Here is a 17299-nt window from a genome sequence, read left to right as displayed (position 1 = left end):
TTATGCTTGTTGAATTTTTCTCTTTTTATTCAAATTAAGTATCTACATGTGGTAGAACAGTCCCATTTAAAAAATAAAGAAAGCAAGGAGGAGGAGGTAATTGTTTTGTGAATGTATTTCATTTGGTGCCAAAATTATGTATGAACCTGTGCATATTTTTTTCTCGAATGCCTTTATGTACATGTATTTGTATTGAATGTCAAGATAAAAATATGCCATTCATTATTTTCCATCAAAATATGTAATTGAAATCTATTGAAGATGATTAAAACTATATTCCTATTATATCATTCAATGATAATTTGATCTTATGTGCTAGTTTGTTTGTATTCTGTGTAGGAATTGACAGTATTATATATGTGAAAAGGGACTTCCTATCATTTTGAGATTGCACAGCTGCGATCAAAGGAAGTATTGAAAATATATACATGGACCTTGTTTCATAAAACTGAATCATTCTTGAGTTCTTAACTTTAATCAATGGGGAGGCTTCATGACACACTATGTATTCATCTGTGGGCTTGCGTTTGGTCCAGGGCCCTATCTTACAAAGAATTGTGATTGATCCAATCAACCACAACTATGGAAAGCCAGCAGTGTCAACATCTAGAATACATGTTCAAAATATTTTCTATAGATATGATGTATATTCATACATTCAGTTTTATTGACAGTTCAGTATGCTTCTCTTTGTTTTCAAAGGACATTGTGCATATTTCCTAAAGAAAAAAAAATTATGACATGGATGGATTTCCATATACTTGGGATTGATCGGATAAATCATACCTCTTTGTAAGGCCCTGAAAAGGACCATCCAGTACTGAAGTCATGGCTTTTGACTGGTTTATAGCAACTTTGCCAAAGAATCCCATCATTTGTTATTGATAACATGGTTTTGTGAAACAGGTCCTGATGTATTACAATAGTTTTTTTTTTCTTTTTATTCAAAGTGTTTAATTGTCATCATTAACAGAAAAAAATATATAGACATCACATTGTATAATAAGAATAAAAAAATTGGAATATTAAAATTTGTTCGTAAAAGGGAAAGGGTGTTCCACATTATTAATCACAGTGCTTTGTAAGGAAGGGCTCATGAGTTGAGATTAATTTGAATCCATTATCAATCACAACTCAAACAAGGGTCCATGTATTTGTATACTACATGTAAATTGTTGTTTGTTTCACAATTTTTGTATGCCATTGTATTGTTTATATTTTGTACACTTGCCTCCCAGGGTCCATATTTCATAGAACTATGATCAGTAGCCCACAGGGGGGGGGGATTTTACAGGTGTTCGAACCTCCCCCCTTTTTATGCTTGTCAAAAAAAAATTTGGGTATGAAACGATGTAAGATTTGTGGTGAAGACCTTTTTTTTTTGCTTGTAAACATTTAATTCAGTTTGAACCCCCTATCATAAATCCTGCGTATGCTGCTGACTATGATGTAATGTTTGAGAAGGTATCACAGGATAATTGTGATCAATTGAAACTCAATTTAATATGTAGGTCTGTTAATCAATTATGAATCTTGCTGTTCATCGCAAATTTATAGTTGCTCGCTTGTCTACATGTTCTTGTTCTAGGTATTCATACCTAATAAGCCCGGCTCACACTATGCGATTGGTTGCGATCCAATTTTCAAAGAAATCACAATAAAATTTGACATGAACATTCCAACTAATGAAATCTTAGTTGATCCTAGGTCAGAATAGTTGTAGGACTACTGAAATCAAAATTCAGTGTAGTTGAGCCTCAATGTAGGAATAAAAGCAAATTCAATTCCAAATCGTAATGATGTTATCGTCGGCTGCGACTTGAAGCCGATTTGGATGTTACTCTGACAACAGGTCTTGCCGCGAAGCAAAATTATGATTTCATTATTCCTAACATTATGCCAAACTTCAAATGAAGTAATTTTTTTAGGAACTTTCATATTTAATGCAAAATGTGATTTATTAAAAAATAATTATCGGATCGCACAGTGTGAGACAAGCTTTAATCATGTATACATATGTATGTCATAGTTGAAATAGTCAATGTATCACTTGCAAATTTGCTATTGATCGCAAGCGATATATTGCTCAAACCACTCAGCCCACCTCCAAGGTGAATTTCTTCATAAGGGCATTTTATTTTGCAGGAAGAGGAGGAAAAATGTAAATAGCTTTTGAAGGGCATTTCTGCCCCTGAACTCTATCATATATGCATCATGCAAGTACTGCATATTTTATAATAAAACTGAATCATGAAAATGAAAATCAGTGTTTTGTGGTTTCTATAGATTTATTATTTGCTTTCAATACATGTATTCCCAATTCTATCCAATCTCTCACTTCCTCATAACCCCCCCCCCCCCCCCCTCCCTCTTTCATTCTAATCTTCACTATTTTCTCTCTCTCTTCATCACCCTTCTACCATTCTGTAAACTCTCTTAATTAGTTTTTCTCTTTGACCTCATTTTACCCTTCCCTCCCTCTCCCTTGCTCTTCCATTTCTCTCTATTATCTTTCCCTTGGCCATGCTCCCATCTCATCATTATGCTTTCACCTACACCTTCCCTTCTTCTCTTTATCCATCCCCATCCTTGTTATTGACTGCTTCCCCCCTCTCCCACTTCTTCCTTCCCTTCCTCCATCCAGAATTTCCCTCTGTCTCCCTTGCATCTCACTGGTTTTCTCTGTCTCCCCTATTTATCCCTGTGCTCTCCCTCCCATCTTACCACCAGCCTTACCTTTTCTCCCCCTCCCTTGTCCTTGTTCCCCTTCCTTTCACTCCACCCTCCCTTCTCTTTGTCTTTCCTTTTTTCCACCCTTTATCATCAGTGGTCTCCCCATCTCTTTTTCCATTCAAAGTTTATATTTCTGAAATGCCCCCCCACCTCCCTCTCATTCTCTCCGTTTCTATCATTGTCACTGGTATATTTCAACTAAAATCAAAGGAAAAATAATCTTTCCCTTAATAAGATTCTCCCCTAAAATACACTGCCATGATTTCTTATCACTTGATTAGATATCACAGAAAAAAAACTAAAAAATTTTTTTTTCATCTTTATATTACATCAGATGCTTTCACACCAAAAGGCGTTTTATTTTATACAAAACACATTTTCAGATTAACACATCAAAGTGGATTGATAATAGCCTCAATCCACTTTTAATGGTTTGGAAAATTGAAGCATTAACATATTTCTTCAGCAAATAAAATTATATCTTTATGCAGATGTATGATACACAAACATGGAGATAATAACACACAACACAAGTCTAACAGAAACGGGAGTTCAGACAAGTCACATCATTTCACAATTGTATTAAAATTACTGCATTAAATCAAATATATCAGTTAGAGAAGCTTAAGACATACGGTACATAAATCATTCTTGTGCATAGAAATCTGAATAACCATCCTTTGTTTTTGTCCATCGAAGAGTTAATTGATCTGAAATTCTGTCAAAGCTAAACATTCCTCCTCAGCCATTTCTAAAGAAACAAATACAAATTTGATGAATCAAATAATTCAGCAACAATTGTTACTGAAAAAAGTGATTTGCTTGTTCATTGCATATGAATCTCGTGTTTTCTCCCTCCATGCAAGCATGTGCAGTGCCATAAATATATTTACAAACAAAAACCCAACGATGATCAAAACAACATTTGATTTTAAGATGAAAGATAAAATTAAAAATAAAAAACATGAATAGAAAGGAATCTAAAATTGGAAATACAATGATTTGCATGAAATCAAACATTTAAAAGAAGATGGTAGACATGTGTGAATAAAATCAAGCATTGAATAAGAATGTTGTGGACATCTGGGCCTTGTTGCACAACTTTGTCATCCAATTGTAACTGGCATGGAATCCTTGATGTTGATTGGCCGTTGATCATCGTTACCAATCTACAATGGTAAGTTACCATGGTAGTTGCTGTTGGATGGCAAAGTCACAATAGTAACTTTTATACAATGGGGCCCGGAATAAATAAAAAAGACCATGAATCGATGTATGTAGATAGTGACAAACATCAGTTACAAACATTTGTGTTTCGTTTGCTTAACCTACTAAGCCATACAACTGTGATAACTCCAGCTAGGGTCTAGATATGAAATGCTTATATTACTACTAAATACAACACTACGTTCACTTAGTTATCATTAGTATCCATTTTCTCTTGAGTGTCTTTACCCTAAGGTTGGATATCAAGTTACAGGTATGATAAATAAGAAAAAAGCATATTGTCATCTGCCCTCATAAACTTATATAGAAATCCTGGGGGAAAATGAGATAGCAAAGTAAGAAAAATTCTGATCATTTTGTGTATTGAACCACCTACATTGACAGTAGTTTTGATGAAATTTTGAATTATGCCTTTAATTCTCTTTCTTAGAAGAAAAAGAATTTAAAGATAATGTTCATGACAATAACAGGAAAACTTTCGTTAATCATTTCCTTATGAAAATGTGTCTGACAAATTTGCTTTTAAAGTGTCACCTCTAGTAATGTATATTAGTATTACACTCTGACTAAATGTACACAGGCTTGAATTGCTCCAATTATGTATTACTGTGGACAAAGGTATTAATTTCTTGAAATCATAAACACAAATGTAAAAGGAATGTACTCATACAAGTTCAGAAAAATATATGTGAAAATGTAAAAAGAGTTGGGGGTTTTAAGGGAAGAAAAAAAATTGAATAAACCATGAAGTGAAAATAGAATTTACTAAGACCCCCCTATCAAGCTCTAAAAGTCATAATTTTATGCTACATGTAGATCATAGAATACAGGCAGCCAGTTCATAAAGCGATCTGTAAGTTACCAATGACTTAAACTGTTGACCATTTATCATGGGATATCCAAGATTTTCATTAATGTTGATTTGCTTTCAAGGGTTAACAGTCGTATGTAAACAGTAAAGTCTTTAGTAAAAGCCCACTTGGATAGATGTAATCTGAAATCATTGTTATTTCATATCTCACAAATTTAGTTCTTTCCTGCATACTCCTTTACATAATAATTAATATAGATGTTCATACATGAACAAAGTACCAGACTATGTGTATGTTAAAGAAATACCGGTGGGTATTTTATAAAGCTGTTAGTAACTTACTTTACGAATGACTGGTGATCCTTTCTTTGAAACTACACCAACACCATTGAAAATCTGGTGCCTATCGTTTACCACAAGGATCACCCAGTGAGTTCTTTGTAAAGTCACTCGCAATATACGAACAGCTTTATAGAAACGCTCACCAGGTATAATTTAGTAAATGAAAAAACTGAATGACAATGGGAATATTCAGTAAATGCCAAATATATTATTTCCATTTCAACTTTTCACAAATTTCAACAACACAACTGGTAGAGCTCTGTGAGTTTATGCTTTGGAATATACAGGCATTGGTAATAAATATCTGAATTTCTATCTACATTTAAAAGAAAGAAATGTTTCCTTGTTCTTGTACAACAAAATGAACAAAATTGTAAAATAGCCTAAAACAAGTATTCTGAAGCTTTTCAACATAGTATGCACTCATCCGAGTAAAATTGCATGAATGACCGGAACGTTAGAACGAAGCCAATCACAGCCACTCACAGCTCGTCGTGTAGCGTCCATTGTCTCTTTTGGTTCTATTATATATTGCTTCGCTCTAGCATTCTGGTCATTGATGCAATTTTACTTGGATGAGTGCATGTCGAAATGCTAGCGTACGCCCCTTTTAAAGGCTAATTTACGATTTTGCAGTGCCAAACGCTTATTTAAAATGAACAAAGTGAAAAATGCCCTCCTGCATATCCATTCAGAAGTATGTTGCTAATAAGTAGATGCTGGTTTAGGAGATTGTAGGAGGTATTAAAGAAACTTGCAATTATCTAGAACTACAAATCGACATTCTATGAATTATGAAATCAATCATCTGTCCATGCCTTTAAATATTCTCAGGAGAATTTTCCCAAAATTGTCATGGCACCAAGTTTTGTTAAAGGGGTGGTACTCTAAGGGGGGGGGCAACCAAACCCTCCTCTGATTTTTTCATAGTAAAAAACAAGAAAAAAAAGAGATAGGAAAGAGGAAGAAAAATGAAGAAAAAAACAAAGAATTAAAAGAGCAACAAAAAAGAGAAGTATTGGTCATGTACATGTAACTGTATGTTACCCCTTTCATTCAATAAAGAAGAAAAAATGGGTCATCTTCTTACCCCCCCCCCCATCAAAATACCTGGCGCTGCCCCCCTGGGGCAGAATAAGAACAGTTGCATGTAAAAATACATAAACATGTGATGTGACATTCCTCTGGGCAAGTAAAAGTAAACAACCTACAAATATATATCTACACAAATAACATACATTGCTATCTAATTATCAGGCCTATATTCAGGAAAGAAACAGATCTTAAGTCACTTTATTGGAGATTGGGTATCGGTACTGATTTCAAGGGGTAAGTAAAATTGAACATGAAGACAGACATAGGTTCAGACAAAGTTGAAGAACTCTGATATGTATTAAGAATCATAGATTGGTATCCAGGATTGTGAGTACCTCACATTGTAACTGGTTGGAATACTCCCCAGGGAGTGAGAAGGGTTGTTGTAGATTGTCCAGCATTGTGAGCATCATGTATGGAAATTGGTTAGAACACTCCCCAGGGAGTGGAGGAGGTTGTGAAAGTCACTACAAGTTGTCCATGATTGTGAGCTCCTTGCATGGTAACTGGGATGGTTTACTCCTCAAGGAGTAGTGGAGGATTTGAAAATCACTCTTTTCCAGCATTATCAGCACCTCAAAAAGTATTCTCATTGGAATACTCCCCAGGGAGTGGCGGAGGATGTAAAAGTCACTACAGATTGTCCATCATTGTGAGTGCCGTGTATGGAAACTGGTTGAAATACTCTCCAGGGAGTGGAGAAGGTGTGAAAGTCACTACAGATTGTCCATCATTGTGAGTGCCTTGCAACAAGCTGGTATACTCCCCAGGGTGTGGTGAATGTCAATGGAACATGGGCAAGTCCGACTGAATCCGATGACCAAGGTTGTACTAATCTGTAGGAACTGGAATTCTACATGTCTAGAGTGCCTACTGTTATGAAAGAATTTGGCTAAAACGTCTTCCTTGACACAATAGTATATAGTAGTTGTTGCTCTTTAAAGTGTAAATTTCTGTTAAGTTATGCAGCTTTCAAGAATACAGGCCAGAATGTTGACATTCTCACAGGATCATCTAGGTGAGTTATACATTGGTGTTGTGCTGTTCAAATCTACTGAAGAACTGCAATATGAATTTTAAAGAAAAATGACAATATAACTCGAAGAACAACAATGGAATTTTGTAAAAAAAAAAAATTCACTAGACATAATTCTGAAAAAGTGGGTAACATTGACACAAAAACAGAATTACATGTGCATGGTCGACTTCACTTATTTACTCATTATCAAAAGGTTTTGTAAAGGTCTTTCTGAAGACAATAAGAATATTATTACAAAACATTGATTCCATAATATCAATTGTAAAGAAAAAAATAAATACTGTAAACACTGTATATGAAAAATAAATATTGTCATCTGGACTTTCAATTCAGAGCAGAGAATGCTTCATGTCTGATCCGATACAATTGAACAATTTCTTGGATAATTCAGAATTTGTATTTATTTTACCAAATAACCAATTACAATAATTTTTGTCTTAATACAGGGTTCCTACGGAAATTTGAAAACAGAATTCCACGACTTTTCCATGACTAAACTGCTGCTTTCCATGACTTCATGTGACGCCACTGGAGTTATGTAGAATTTGGGATGTCACAAAACTGGGAAAAATGGAAATCATGAACACCAATCACAATTGCATAATAGTATGAGAGTTGCGAGATACAACAAACTGGAAAGCTGCCTTAGCCAAGAGGTAAATGCAATTCCATGACTTTTGACAAATTTCCAAATTCCCTGACTTTTCCCTGACTTTCCATGACCACAAATTTTTCCAGGATTTTCCATGACTGTTGGAACCCTTCAATATCACATCCATTAACTGACAAATTTAATGCTACACTTTTTGGAGACAGAAACAGACAGAGGGAGAGAGATGGGGGTATTTAATATTATTATGAAGTAGGTATTTCTTGAAATGAGGTAATACTTCATTGGCAATAATTAATCCCTATGCCATAAGTCATTCAAGGTCAAGTCCACCTCAGAAAATGTTGATTTGAATCAATAGAGATAAATCAGACAAGCACATTGCTGAAAATTTCATCAAACTCAGATTTAAAATAAGAAAGTTATGACATTTTGAAGTTTCGCCTATTTTTCACAAAATATTTTTATCCACAATTTAATTACGTGCAAATGGGAGAAACGATGATGTCCCTCACTCATTATTTCTTTGGTTTTTTATTGTTTAAATCATACAATATTTCAACTTTTACAGATTTCACAATAAGGAGCAACTTGACTGAACCATAAAATATTAAACAATGGTTAATTCCACATGTTCAGGGAGAAATAAAACTTTGTTTGACAAAATAATGGGGAGAAAATTAGAATATTTCATACAATAAAATACAAAAGAAATAGTGAGTGATGTCATCAGTCCCCTAATTTGCATAAGGAACAGGGTGTGCATATAACTGTTTTGTGAAATTAAGCGAAACTTAAAAATGTCATAACTTTCACATTATACATCCGATTTTAATGAAATTTTCAGTGTTATGCTTGTTGGATTTTTTCTCTTTTTATTCAAATCAACTTTATGTTGGGGTGGACTTGTCAATTAAAGTGGGATAACTGGAAATCAACTAAAAAAGGGATAACATAATGATACAAAGCAGACTTACAGCACTAAGTCCAGGTAAATTCATTATCGTTCCAATAACCGGAACTCTCCTCAAGAAATTTATTGCCACAGGGAAAAATCCTCTGAAAAGATAGAGAAAAGTCAGAAAATATATATAAAACTTCTTACATAATCTATTTCACACAACTATTGATAATGAAAATTGTGACCAATGGCCCACCATCCAAAATCAACAATGAATAAGTTGCAAGTGAAGGGTCTCTATAAACAGCTGAAATAGTAATTTAGTCTTCAAGAAGTAAAAAAAAAAATTAATTGTTTTTATGAAAGGGTAATTCTTCCTCCTCATACCATCAAATTCGAAGTTTTAAATGTTGAAATAAAAGAGATACAAGACTTTATTTGACATCAATTTTTCAAGTCTACTTGAAAGTTTTATCGAGATTGAAAAGTGTGCAAACACTATGCTTGAGTGAACCCTAAACTTCAACCCTTGTTTTCTCCTTATTCCTTGATGCTCAAACTGAATTTCTTCTACATTTCCAAACTGAATTTTCTTTACATTTGTTTAAGTACTTGTGTGGGTCATTGTTAATCTATTTTATCAAGTTATTTATCATTTTTAATGTTTAGGATGTGCTTTTTTAAAGTTCAACAAATATCTCACAATTGAATTTTCACAATTTATTGTTGGTTGGGTGTGGCAGGTAACAATTACCAGCAGGAGAATACAATTGACCTTCTTTTGACCTCTAGCATCGACCACAGACTGTCTGGTTCTACTTCCTGACACATGGGCGATATTATGAACTACACAACAGCAGTCATTCTGAATTCATCTTTCCATCTGACCTTTATTCATAGGGAGGTTATCAGGAGCCTGTTGCAGAAAGAGTTGCGATCAAACGCAACTCGAAAATTCTTGCGCGACTTGATTTTCAGCCAATCAAGCACCTGTATTCGGGACTTACGTTTAAACGCAACTCTTTCTGCAACAGGCTCCAGGGGCCCGTTGCAGAAAGAGTTGCAATCGATCGCAACTCTAAAAATCATGCGCAACTTGATTTTCAACCAATCAACAGCGCGCATTTGGGACTTGCGATTGATTTTTTTGACTTGCGTTTAAAAGCAACTCTTTCTGCAACAGGCTCCAGATCACCTAACATGAATAAAGGTCACACGTCTCACGTTCTTACCCAAATAATACAAAGAAGCCATAGGTCTCGATGATCATGCCGATTAAAGGCCAGCCAATTAAAACAATGAATATCCCTCCAAGAAAGAAACCTGTTCCTTTAAGTTTGTGTGGTTGGAAGAAGAATGCGAACGTCCTTCCAAGACCAATCACAAATGCCAGACCACAGAGGAAAAGGATCTGTTCATAAATGACATATAAAGAGATAAAATAAAACAACATTAAAGAGAACATTGCTCTATCAATAATGAAACCGTTCGTATCAAATTATAGAAGAATAAAAAACATAAATAATGAATGAACATCAATTGGATAACATTTCTTTATACAAATGATCATGTACAGGCATACATTAAGCCAGTAGAAGATTTAACAAAGAAGGGGGAGGGGGGGATCATCAATGTGCCACCTACTTAGTTTATATTAATCTTTCCTTTTTTGAGAAATTCTTTAACTATCTCTTATTCCTTCTTTACACTTTGAGATTTCATAAAAAAACACTGTCTTTTATTTACAAAGTCTACAATTGTAATCTTTAGGAATCTCCTACTTACAGTGTAGGTCATAAGTGAACACAGAAATCAAACATTTCCTATTTTTTAATCTGCTTCTAATAATACCACATAAACAAAATGACAAATACAATTATTTTTTAAAAATTAGTATATTTTTTTCAAGAGTAGGCCTACCGTAATACATTTAATATCATGATACAAATAAAATATTCATTTGCAAAATCTATAAATGATATCATAAAACTTACGTTTCCAAGAGCAAGTAATCCCTTGTCAAATAAAAAGACAACTCCAAGGAACAAAAAGAACATTCCAAAGCCTGAAAGACCGATTCCAATCTCTAAAGATCAAACAGAATAAATAAAATTGAAATGACAGATTATTTCAAAAGATAAATGATACTAGGCTATTGCAATTTCTATGAATGAAACAGAAAACAATATTGTAAATTACATTGAGTCAATTATTTTAGAAGATTAACCACTAGATGCTATTCCAGTTTCTACACATGAAACAACATAAAATTCAAAATGATAAGTTAATGGTAATTCTTTCAGAAGATTTAAATGATACCAGCTAAAATGTTAAGTAATCCTCAAATTGGCAAGAATCCTACCAAAAAGCTAAAACTATTCTTTATAATGAACAAAAAACAGGTAAAAATATAGAGCATGCACACCAATATGCCAATAATGCCACCAATTCAATTATGGTCTAGTGGGTCAAAGCTCTGTGCTGCTGCTTGCTGGATGATGTAATAGCATGCATTTGAATCTCACTCTTGCTAGCTTATTTCTTCACTAAATTAAAATTTGTTCCATTGAAAATGGACCCAGGGCCAGGCAAGTCAAGCCAAGACAACATTAATACATTTAGACTGGAGCTTCAGTCTCTGTGTTGTTGGTTGTTTCACTGGACGTCCTGATTAACTACACAGTAAAATTTAATACTTTAAAAAAAATTAGAGCGATACAGACGCTTGCGTCGTGTAACGTGGGTGAAGAACAATAGAAAACAAGATTGCAGCGTAGACATCGGGCAAGTCTCTTCCTTCTTTTCATTATTTTCTCATTTTTTTAATGAATTCTTGTCTAAAAATAAAATCCATAGCGTAGAAATGTCGGAAATGAAGTTGTATCCCAGTATCCCATGTACATGATTTAGGCCATGGCTAGATCTTTTGTTTTAAAGAGAAAGTAAAGTAGAAATCTGGCGCTAATGCAGTTTCGCACCGGCCGGTTACCAGCATACCTCATCACCAATATTTGTTCCCAAATGTCATGACAAGTCTCTCAGTCACATTTCGATGTCAATATATCCACCACTTTTCAAAATATCGTGATCGGGAATGGCTGTATTTCGGCTTCGATCTCAACGTCGTTGATCGACACGGCGTAGACATCGCTTCGCAGATCGCTTGGATTCACCATGCACCGTAATGTTGATATGAACTGAAGTTAGCAACCAAATCATGCGAAAATGTGGTGAACAAACTGCCAGCATGCCGCATGCGAATCTATGTTCGCATGATTTGGTTGCTAACTTCAGTTCATATCAACATTACGGTGCACAGTGAATCCAAGCGATCCGCGAAGCGATGTCGATCAACGACGTTGAGATCAAAGACGAAATACAGCCATTCCCGATCACAATATTTTGAAAAGTGGTGGATATATTGACATCGAAATGTGACTGAGAGACTTGTCATGACATGATTTGGTAACAACAAGTATTGGTGATTAGGTGTGCTGGTAATCGGCCGGTGCGAAACTGCATTAGCACCGAAATCTCAGGGGCGAAAGTTTCAGGGGTTTTTTTTGTTCTTCTTCTGGAAACAATACAGTCCACCGTCTGGCGTACTGTCGTACTGGTGAAGTGCAGCATGCAAGTGTATGTACATTATCCAATAAAAAATTGCTTACACTGTTACAGCGTGCAAGTAAAAACAAACAGCGCGGCGTGCAACTGCAAGTAAAAACAAATGTTTACACACATGTATAGAATAGAACTAAGACCTGGCTTCGTATGAGAGTAACCTTACGTCAGTAAATGATTTTTACTCTCTAGAAGCCACCTGGCTAAGTCAACCAGAGACTGGCAAGTGGCGGCTGAGATTGAGTTTGTATTTACGCTTGGCCTGGCCCTGGGCCATACGGCCTACCCCCTACACAAATATGAGCAGATGGGACCACGCTTGTTTTTTGGAATCGATGTAGCTGTGGAGATCTACGTAAGTTAATTGTTATTTCTCTTAAAATTACTTCGATTAAAATACGTTAAAACATGAGGAAGGTTTATTCTACTAAGACTTACTCTGAGTATCAGTAACTTCAAACATGTTGTTGAAAGATGTGTGTTTTATTCTGGGAAAAAATACTGATGACGACGGGAAACTGCTGGCTAGCGACCGACGGGTTTCCATTCTCAGCCGTTCTCTGATTGGTCAATTAAGGCAGTGCAGTGTCTGTGTGTTCCGTGTGTGTATGTGTGATGCGAAGCGTGCAGTACATGTGTTCACTGGACGTGAGGGCATAGAGTAGACACCCAGTCGTTTTCTTGATTTTAACTTTACAATAACAACGATCAGGGATGGGTTTATTTTGTTGCAGTGTGTGCATGTGAAGGATATTACAGCTCTTAATCAGCTGACTCTCTTTCCAAACTTAAAAGTGTAATGATAATTGCTACATTCCAATTATTTGATTTGTTTGTTTTAGAAAGGGTCTTTTATTTTTTACTCAGTCTATCAATCCTCTCATTGATTAAAGAGAGTCTTCACTTACATTAACAGCGGAATGTCCACTGTAATGAAAATGGAAACATGCCAGTCAATTGACCAGCATAATGTGGAAATGGAAACATGCCGGTCAATTGACCGATATAATATGAAAATGGAAACATGGCGGTCAGTTTACCATATATTTCACAGTATAATGAAAGTGGAAACATGCCGGTCAGTTTACCATATGTTTCAAAATGAAAATGGAAACATGCCGGTCAAATGGCTATATGTTTCAGTGTATAATGAAAGTGGAAACATGCCAGTCAATTGACCAATATGATATGAAAATGGAAACATGCCGGTCAGTTTACCATATGTTTCAGTGCATAATGAAAATGGAAACATGCCGGTCAATTGGCTATAGGTTTCAGTGTATAATGAAAATGGAAACATGCCGGTCAATTGACCAGTGCATAATGAAAATGGAAACATGCAGGTCAATTGACCGATATAATAGAAAATGGAAACATGCCGGTCAATTGACCGATATAATATGAAAATGGAAACATGCCGGTCAGTATACCATATATTTCACTGTATAATGAAAGTGGAAACATGCCGGTCAATTGGCTATATGTTACAGTGTATAATGAAAATGGAAACATGGCATATGGAAAACTAGCGGACAGAAGGTCCTCGCTGCACGCGTGCACCCTTATAACACGCAGAATTCCCTTGCATCATACCCCTTTTTCACAAACAAATGTGTATCAAGGACAAGCGTTGATTCAGATAGAATTTCCGCCCCCCTGAAATGAATGTTAATAACTTCTTCTATCAGATGACCATATTTTTTTTTACATTCAATTGGTGGGAAATATGGCACTTTATTACATTAAAATCACTAAAAACCATCCATAGTCAGGAATATGTATTGGGATAATGGGTTAGTGGGACATTTTTATAGTACCCGGGTGGATTACATCCGTCGTCACATCGTTGGGTGATGGTATCAAGAATTTCCGCCCAGATTATAATAAAGGGCACATTATAAGGCAAATACTCATGAAAGAACCATGGAGATTGGTTAATAAGGAAATAGTGCACTTTTATCATCAAATCAGAGGAGATTTTCTTTGTGATACTGATGTCCGAAGAGCAAACCTACACTCGACGTGCATTCAACACATAGGGCTGGACAGAGCTTTAGTGTACGTCGGTGTGTTGTTCGAGTCACAGCGGTTTTCTAGCTCTTTCCATTGCAGTGCTGAACGTTTTATTAGGAATATATAAATATATATACCTTGTCAGTCCGAACTATGGATATAAATATATCAGATACCATTATTTTTGCCAACAAAAATCAATTTTATTCTCTGAATTGGATATATGTCTCTGAATGTTGTGACGGGTCCATTATGTATACGGGGGGTGCATCCTAGCTGATCACTGCATTGGTAAGTCTGAAATTTAAGTTTGCTTATTCATTTCACTTTAAATGATGTTAAATGTAAGGATAATTTATGAAATCGACATAAGATATTGCGAATCAACGCTGAAACATTATTTGTGAAGACGTTTTATCCCCCTGTAATGCTATTTCCCCCATAAAGCCGCAATGGAACATTCTGCACCACTAGTCATACGATGATCGCGAGGTCTGCAAACGTCGTCTGCTATGTTTTTATATGTCCGGTACACTGTATGCAAGTTTTCGATATCAACTGACCAATATAATATGAACATATTATATATTGTAACATATAGCCAATTGACCGGCATGTTTCCACTTTCATTATACACTGAAACATATAGCCAATTGACCGGCATGTTTCCATTTTCTATTATATCGGTCAATTGACCTGCATGTTTCCATTTTCATTATGCACTGGTCAATTGACCGGCATGTTTCCATTTTCATTATACACTGAAACCTATAGCCAATTGACCGGCATGTTTCCATTTTCATTATGCACTGAAACATATGGTAAACTGACCGGCATGTTTCCATTTTCATATCATATTGGTCAATTGACTGGCATGTTTCCACTTTCATTATACACTGAAACATATAGCCATTTGACAGGCATGTTTCCATTTTCATTTTGAAACATATGGTAAACTGACCGGCATGTTTCCACTTTCATTATACTGTGAAATATATGGTAAACTGACCGCCATGTTTCCATTTTCATATTATATCGGTCAATTGACCGGCATGTTTCCATTTCCACATTATGCTGGTCAATTGACTGGCATGTTTCCATTTTCATTACAGTGGACATTCCGCTGTTAATGTAATGAAACGCAATTAAGTGAAGACTCTCTTTAATCAATGAGAGGATTGATAGACTGAGTAAAAAATAAAAGACCCTTTCTAAAACAAACAAATCAAATAATTGGAATGTAGCAATTATCATTACACTTTTAAGTTTGGAAAGAGAGTCAGCTGATTAAGAGCTGTAATATCCTTCACATGCACACACTGCAACAAAATAAACCCATCCCTGATCGTTGTTATTGTAAAGTTAACATCAAGAAAACGACTGGGTGTCTACTCTATGCCCTCACGTCCAGTGAACACATGTGCTGCACGCTTCGCATCACACATACACACACGGAACACACAGACACTGCACTGCCTTAATTGACCAATCAGAGAACGGCTGAGAATGGAAACCCGTCGGTCGCTAGCCAGCAGTGACGGGAAAGCCACCTCATAAGTTATGGTATCTTTCCTAACGCAAAATAATTTACCACCACCCAATCGGACCCACCCAATCTAGACAATCAAAAAGGCAAAATGTCATTTTAGGAATATACCGTAAAAAAAAATTGACATATGACAACTCTCATAAATCCCCAATTTAAAGGAAAGGGGTATATCTTGAACGCATAATCACTGTAAAATGGAAAGAGTATCTTCTCCCAAATATGTTAATACTATATTTGTGTTGTATGTCTCCACGCTTGGATAATGAGTAGATCTTTGCAGGGATGTAAATTTTGACTTGCGCCAGAGTATAGGCAATGAATTAATCCAGATGCCAATTAATGATGTTACAATCCTACTTGAGTTAATCAACATATTTGCAAATCCTTTTTCGATGACGTTAACATTGATACTGAAAAGTGTCTAGTTAAACAACAATAATTTGAATTACTGAAAATGTGTTTTCAAATGGATTTTAATTCAACTCTTGTACAGTCAGTCGGCAAGCCCCTGAGATAATGAGCAAATGGGCAAGATTTATCCAAGTCCTCTCGTGGCTGAATTCCTGTCCCTGCAAAATCTCGTGAATTGTGAGACTTTCTTTCTCAAAGAATTTAACCACTTTCTCCTTGAGTAAAATTGATTATTTTTGTACCATGGGGAAGAGTAAATGTTACTTTTATATATTGGCCATTTTTTTGAATAAAATATTCTGATAAATAAGTTAATTTTTTACCTGAAAAGATGCATCGAACAGAATTTTCTTCCTCTGTTTTCACTTGCAAATTGTGCAACATTTTGTGTTTTAGGTACCAACATTATTTATATCATCAGAAACCTCAAACTCTATACCTTCTTGATGTCACTCTTGATATGAGGCATCTTTTAGATGGGTCAGCAGCCAGCTTTTTCCATAAAGATGCAAGACGAGATTTCTAAAATTTCTGAGTAACATAAAATCCAGAGTTCTGATTGGCTGAATAATGTTTTCACAACAACAGGCGCGGGTAATTTGAAGAGATTACCACATGGTGAGTGTGACCTTGCAGAGGCCCAGTGTGGGGAACATTGGAATTTGTGTGGGTATGTGGTCTCTATAACCAATCAGAGCGCAGTATTCTTGTTTTTTAGCTGCTAAATGTACTTGGCCTATGAAAAGCTGGCTGCTGACCCATCTAAAATACATCTTCTTATAAAAATTATATCATATTAAAGCTTAGATCTTCAGCTTTATCATAATCTAAAAATCATTTGTGCTCAAACAGAAATTAAGTGTGAAAACAACAACTTTTGTTGCATGAAAAAAATATTTTGTTTCATGTTTTATATCAAAAGTTTTCCCTATATTACAACATTCTTT

At 35.4% G+C, this 17299-nt stretch overlaps 1 protein-coding gene across 2 annotated transcripts; it reads right to left on the bottom strand.

Annotated features, from left to right (window-relative positions):
* Positions 1-6143: 6143 nt before the first annotated feature.
* LOC121431700 (vesicle transport protein GOT1B-like) lies at positions 6144-15975 on the bottom strand. 2 transcript variants are annotated; one of them, XM_041629355.1, is made up of 6 exons: positions 15938-15975; positions 12818-12897; positions 10753-10844; positions 9991-10169; positions 8835-8916; positions 6144-7270 (listed from the first exon to the last, which is right to left on the bottom strand). In XM_041629355.1, the coding sequence occupies exons 2-6, from the start codon at positions 12840-12842 to the stop codon at positions 7232-7234; spliced, it is 417 nt and encodes a 138-aa protein (XP_041485289.1). In that variant the 5' UTR covers positions 12843-12897; positions 15938-15975; the 3' UTR covers positions 6144-7231. The 2 variants fall into 2 exon arrangements, with proteins under 2 accessions (XP_041485289.1, XP_041485288.1); XM_041629354.1 differs by having other exon boundaries at positions 12818-12889; positions 15933-15957.
* Between the last annotated feature and the right edge of the window lie 1324 nt (positions 15976-17299).

The sequence above is a fragment of the Lytechinus variegatus genome, chromosome 18 (genome assembly GCF_018143015.1).
Source record: "Lytechinus variegatus isolate NC3 chromosome 18, Lvar_3.0, whole genome shotgun sequence".
In the NCBI taxonomy this organism is placed as follows: Eukaryota; Metazoa; Echinodermata; class Echinoidea; order Temnopleuroida; family Toxopneustidae; genus Lytechinus; species Lytechinus variegatus.
Note: the sequence above shows the minus strand (reverse complement) of the source record. Positions and strands in the feature narration are given on the sequence as shown.

Bases quoted from the DNA above. Each gene is read 5' to 3' on its own strand.
- LOC121431700 (XM_041629355.1), bottom strand. From the start codon at position 12,842: ATGTTTGAAGTTACTGATACTCAGA. The intron at 10,170-10,752 runs GTAAGTTTTATG...ATTTATGAACAG, and splicing joins GATTACTTGCTCTTGGAAAC to ATCCTTTTCCTCTGTGGTCT. The intron at 8,917-9,990 runs GTAAGAACGTGA...CTATCTTTTCAG, and splicing joins GGCTTCTTTGTATTATTTGG to AGGATTTTTCCCTGTGGCAA.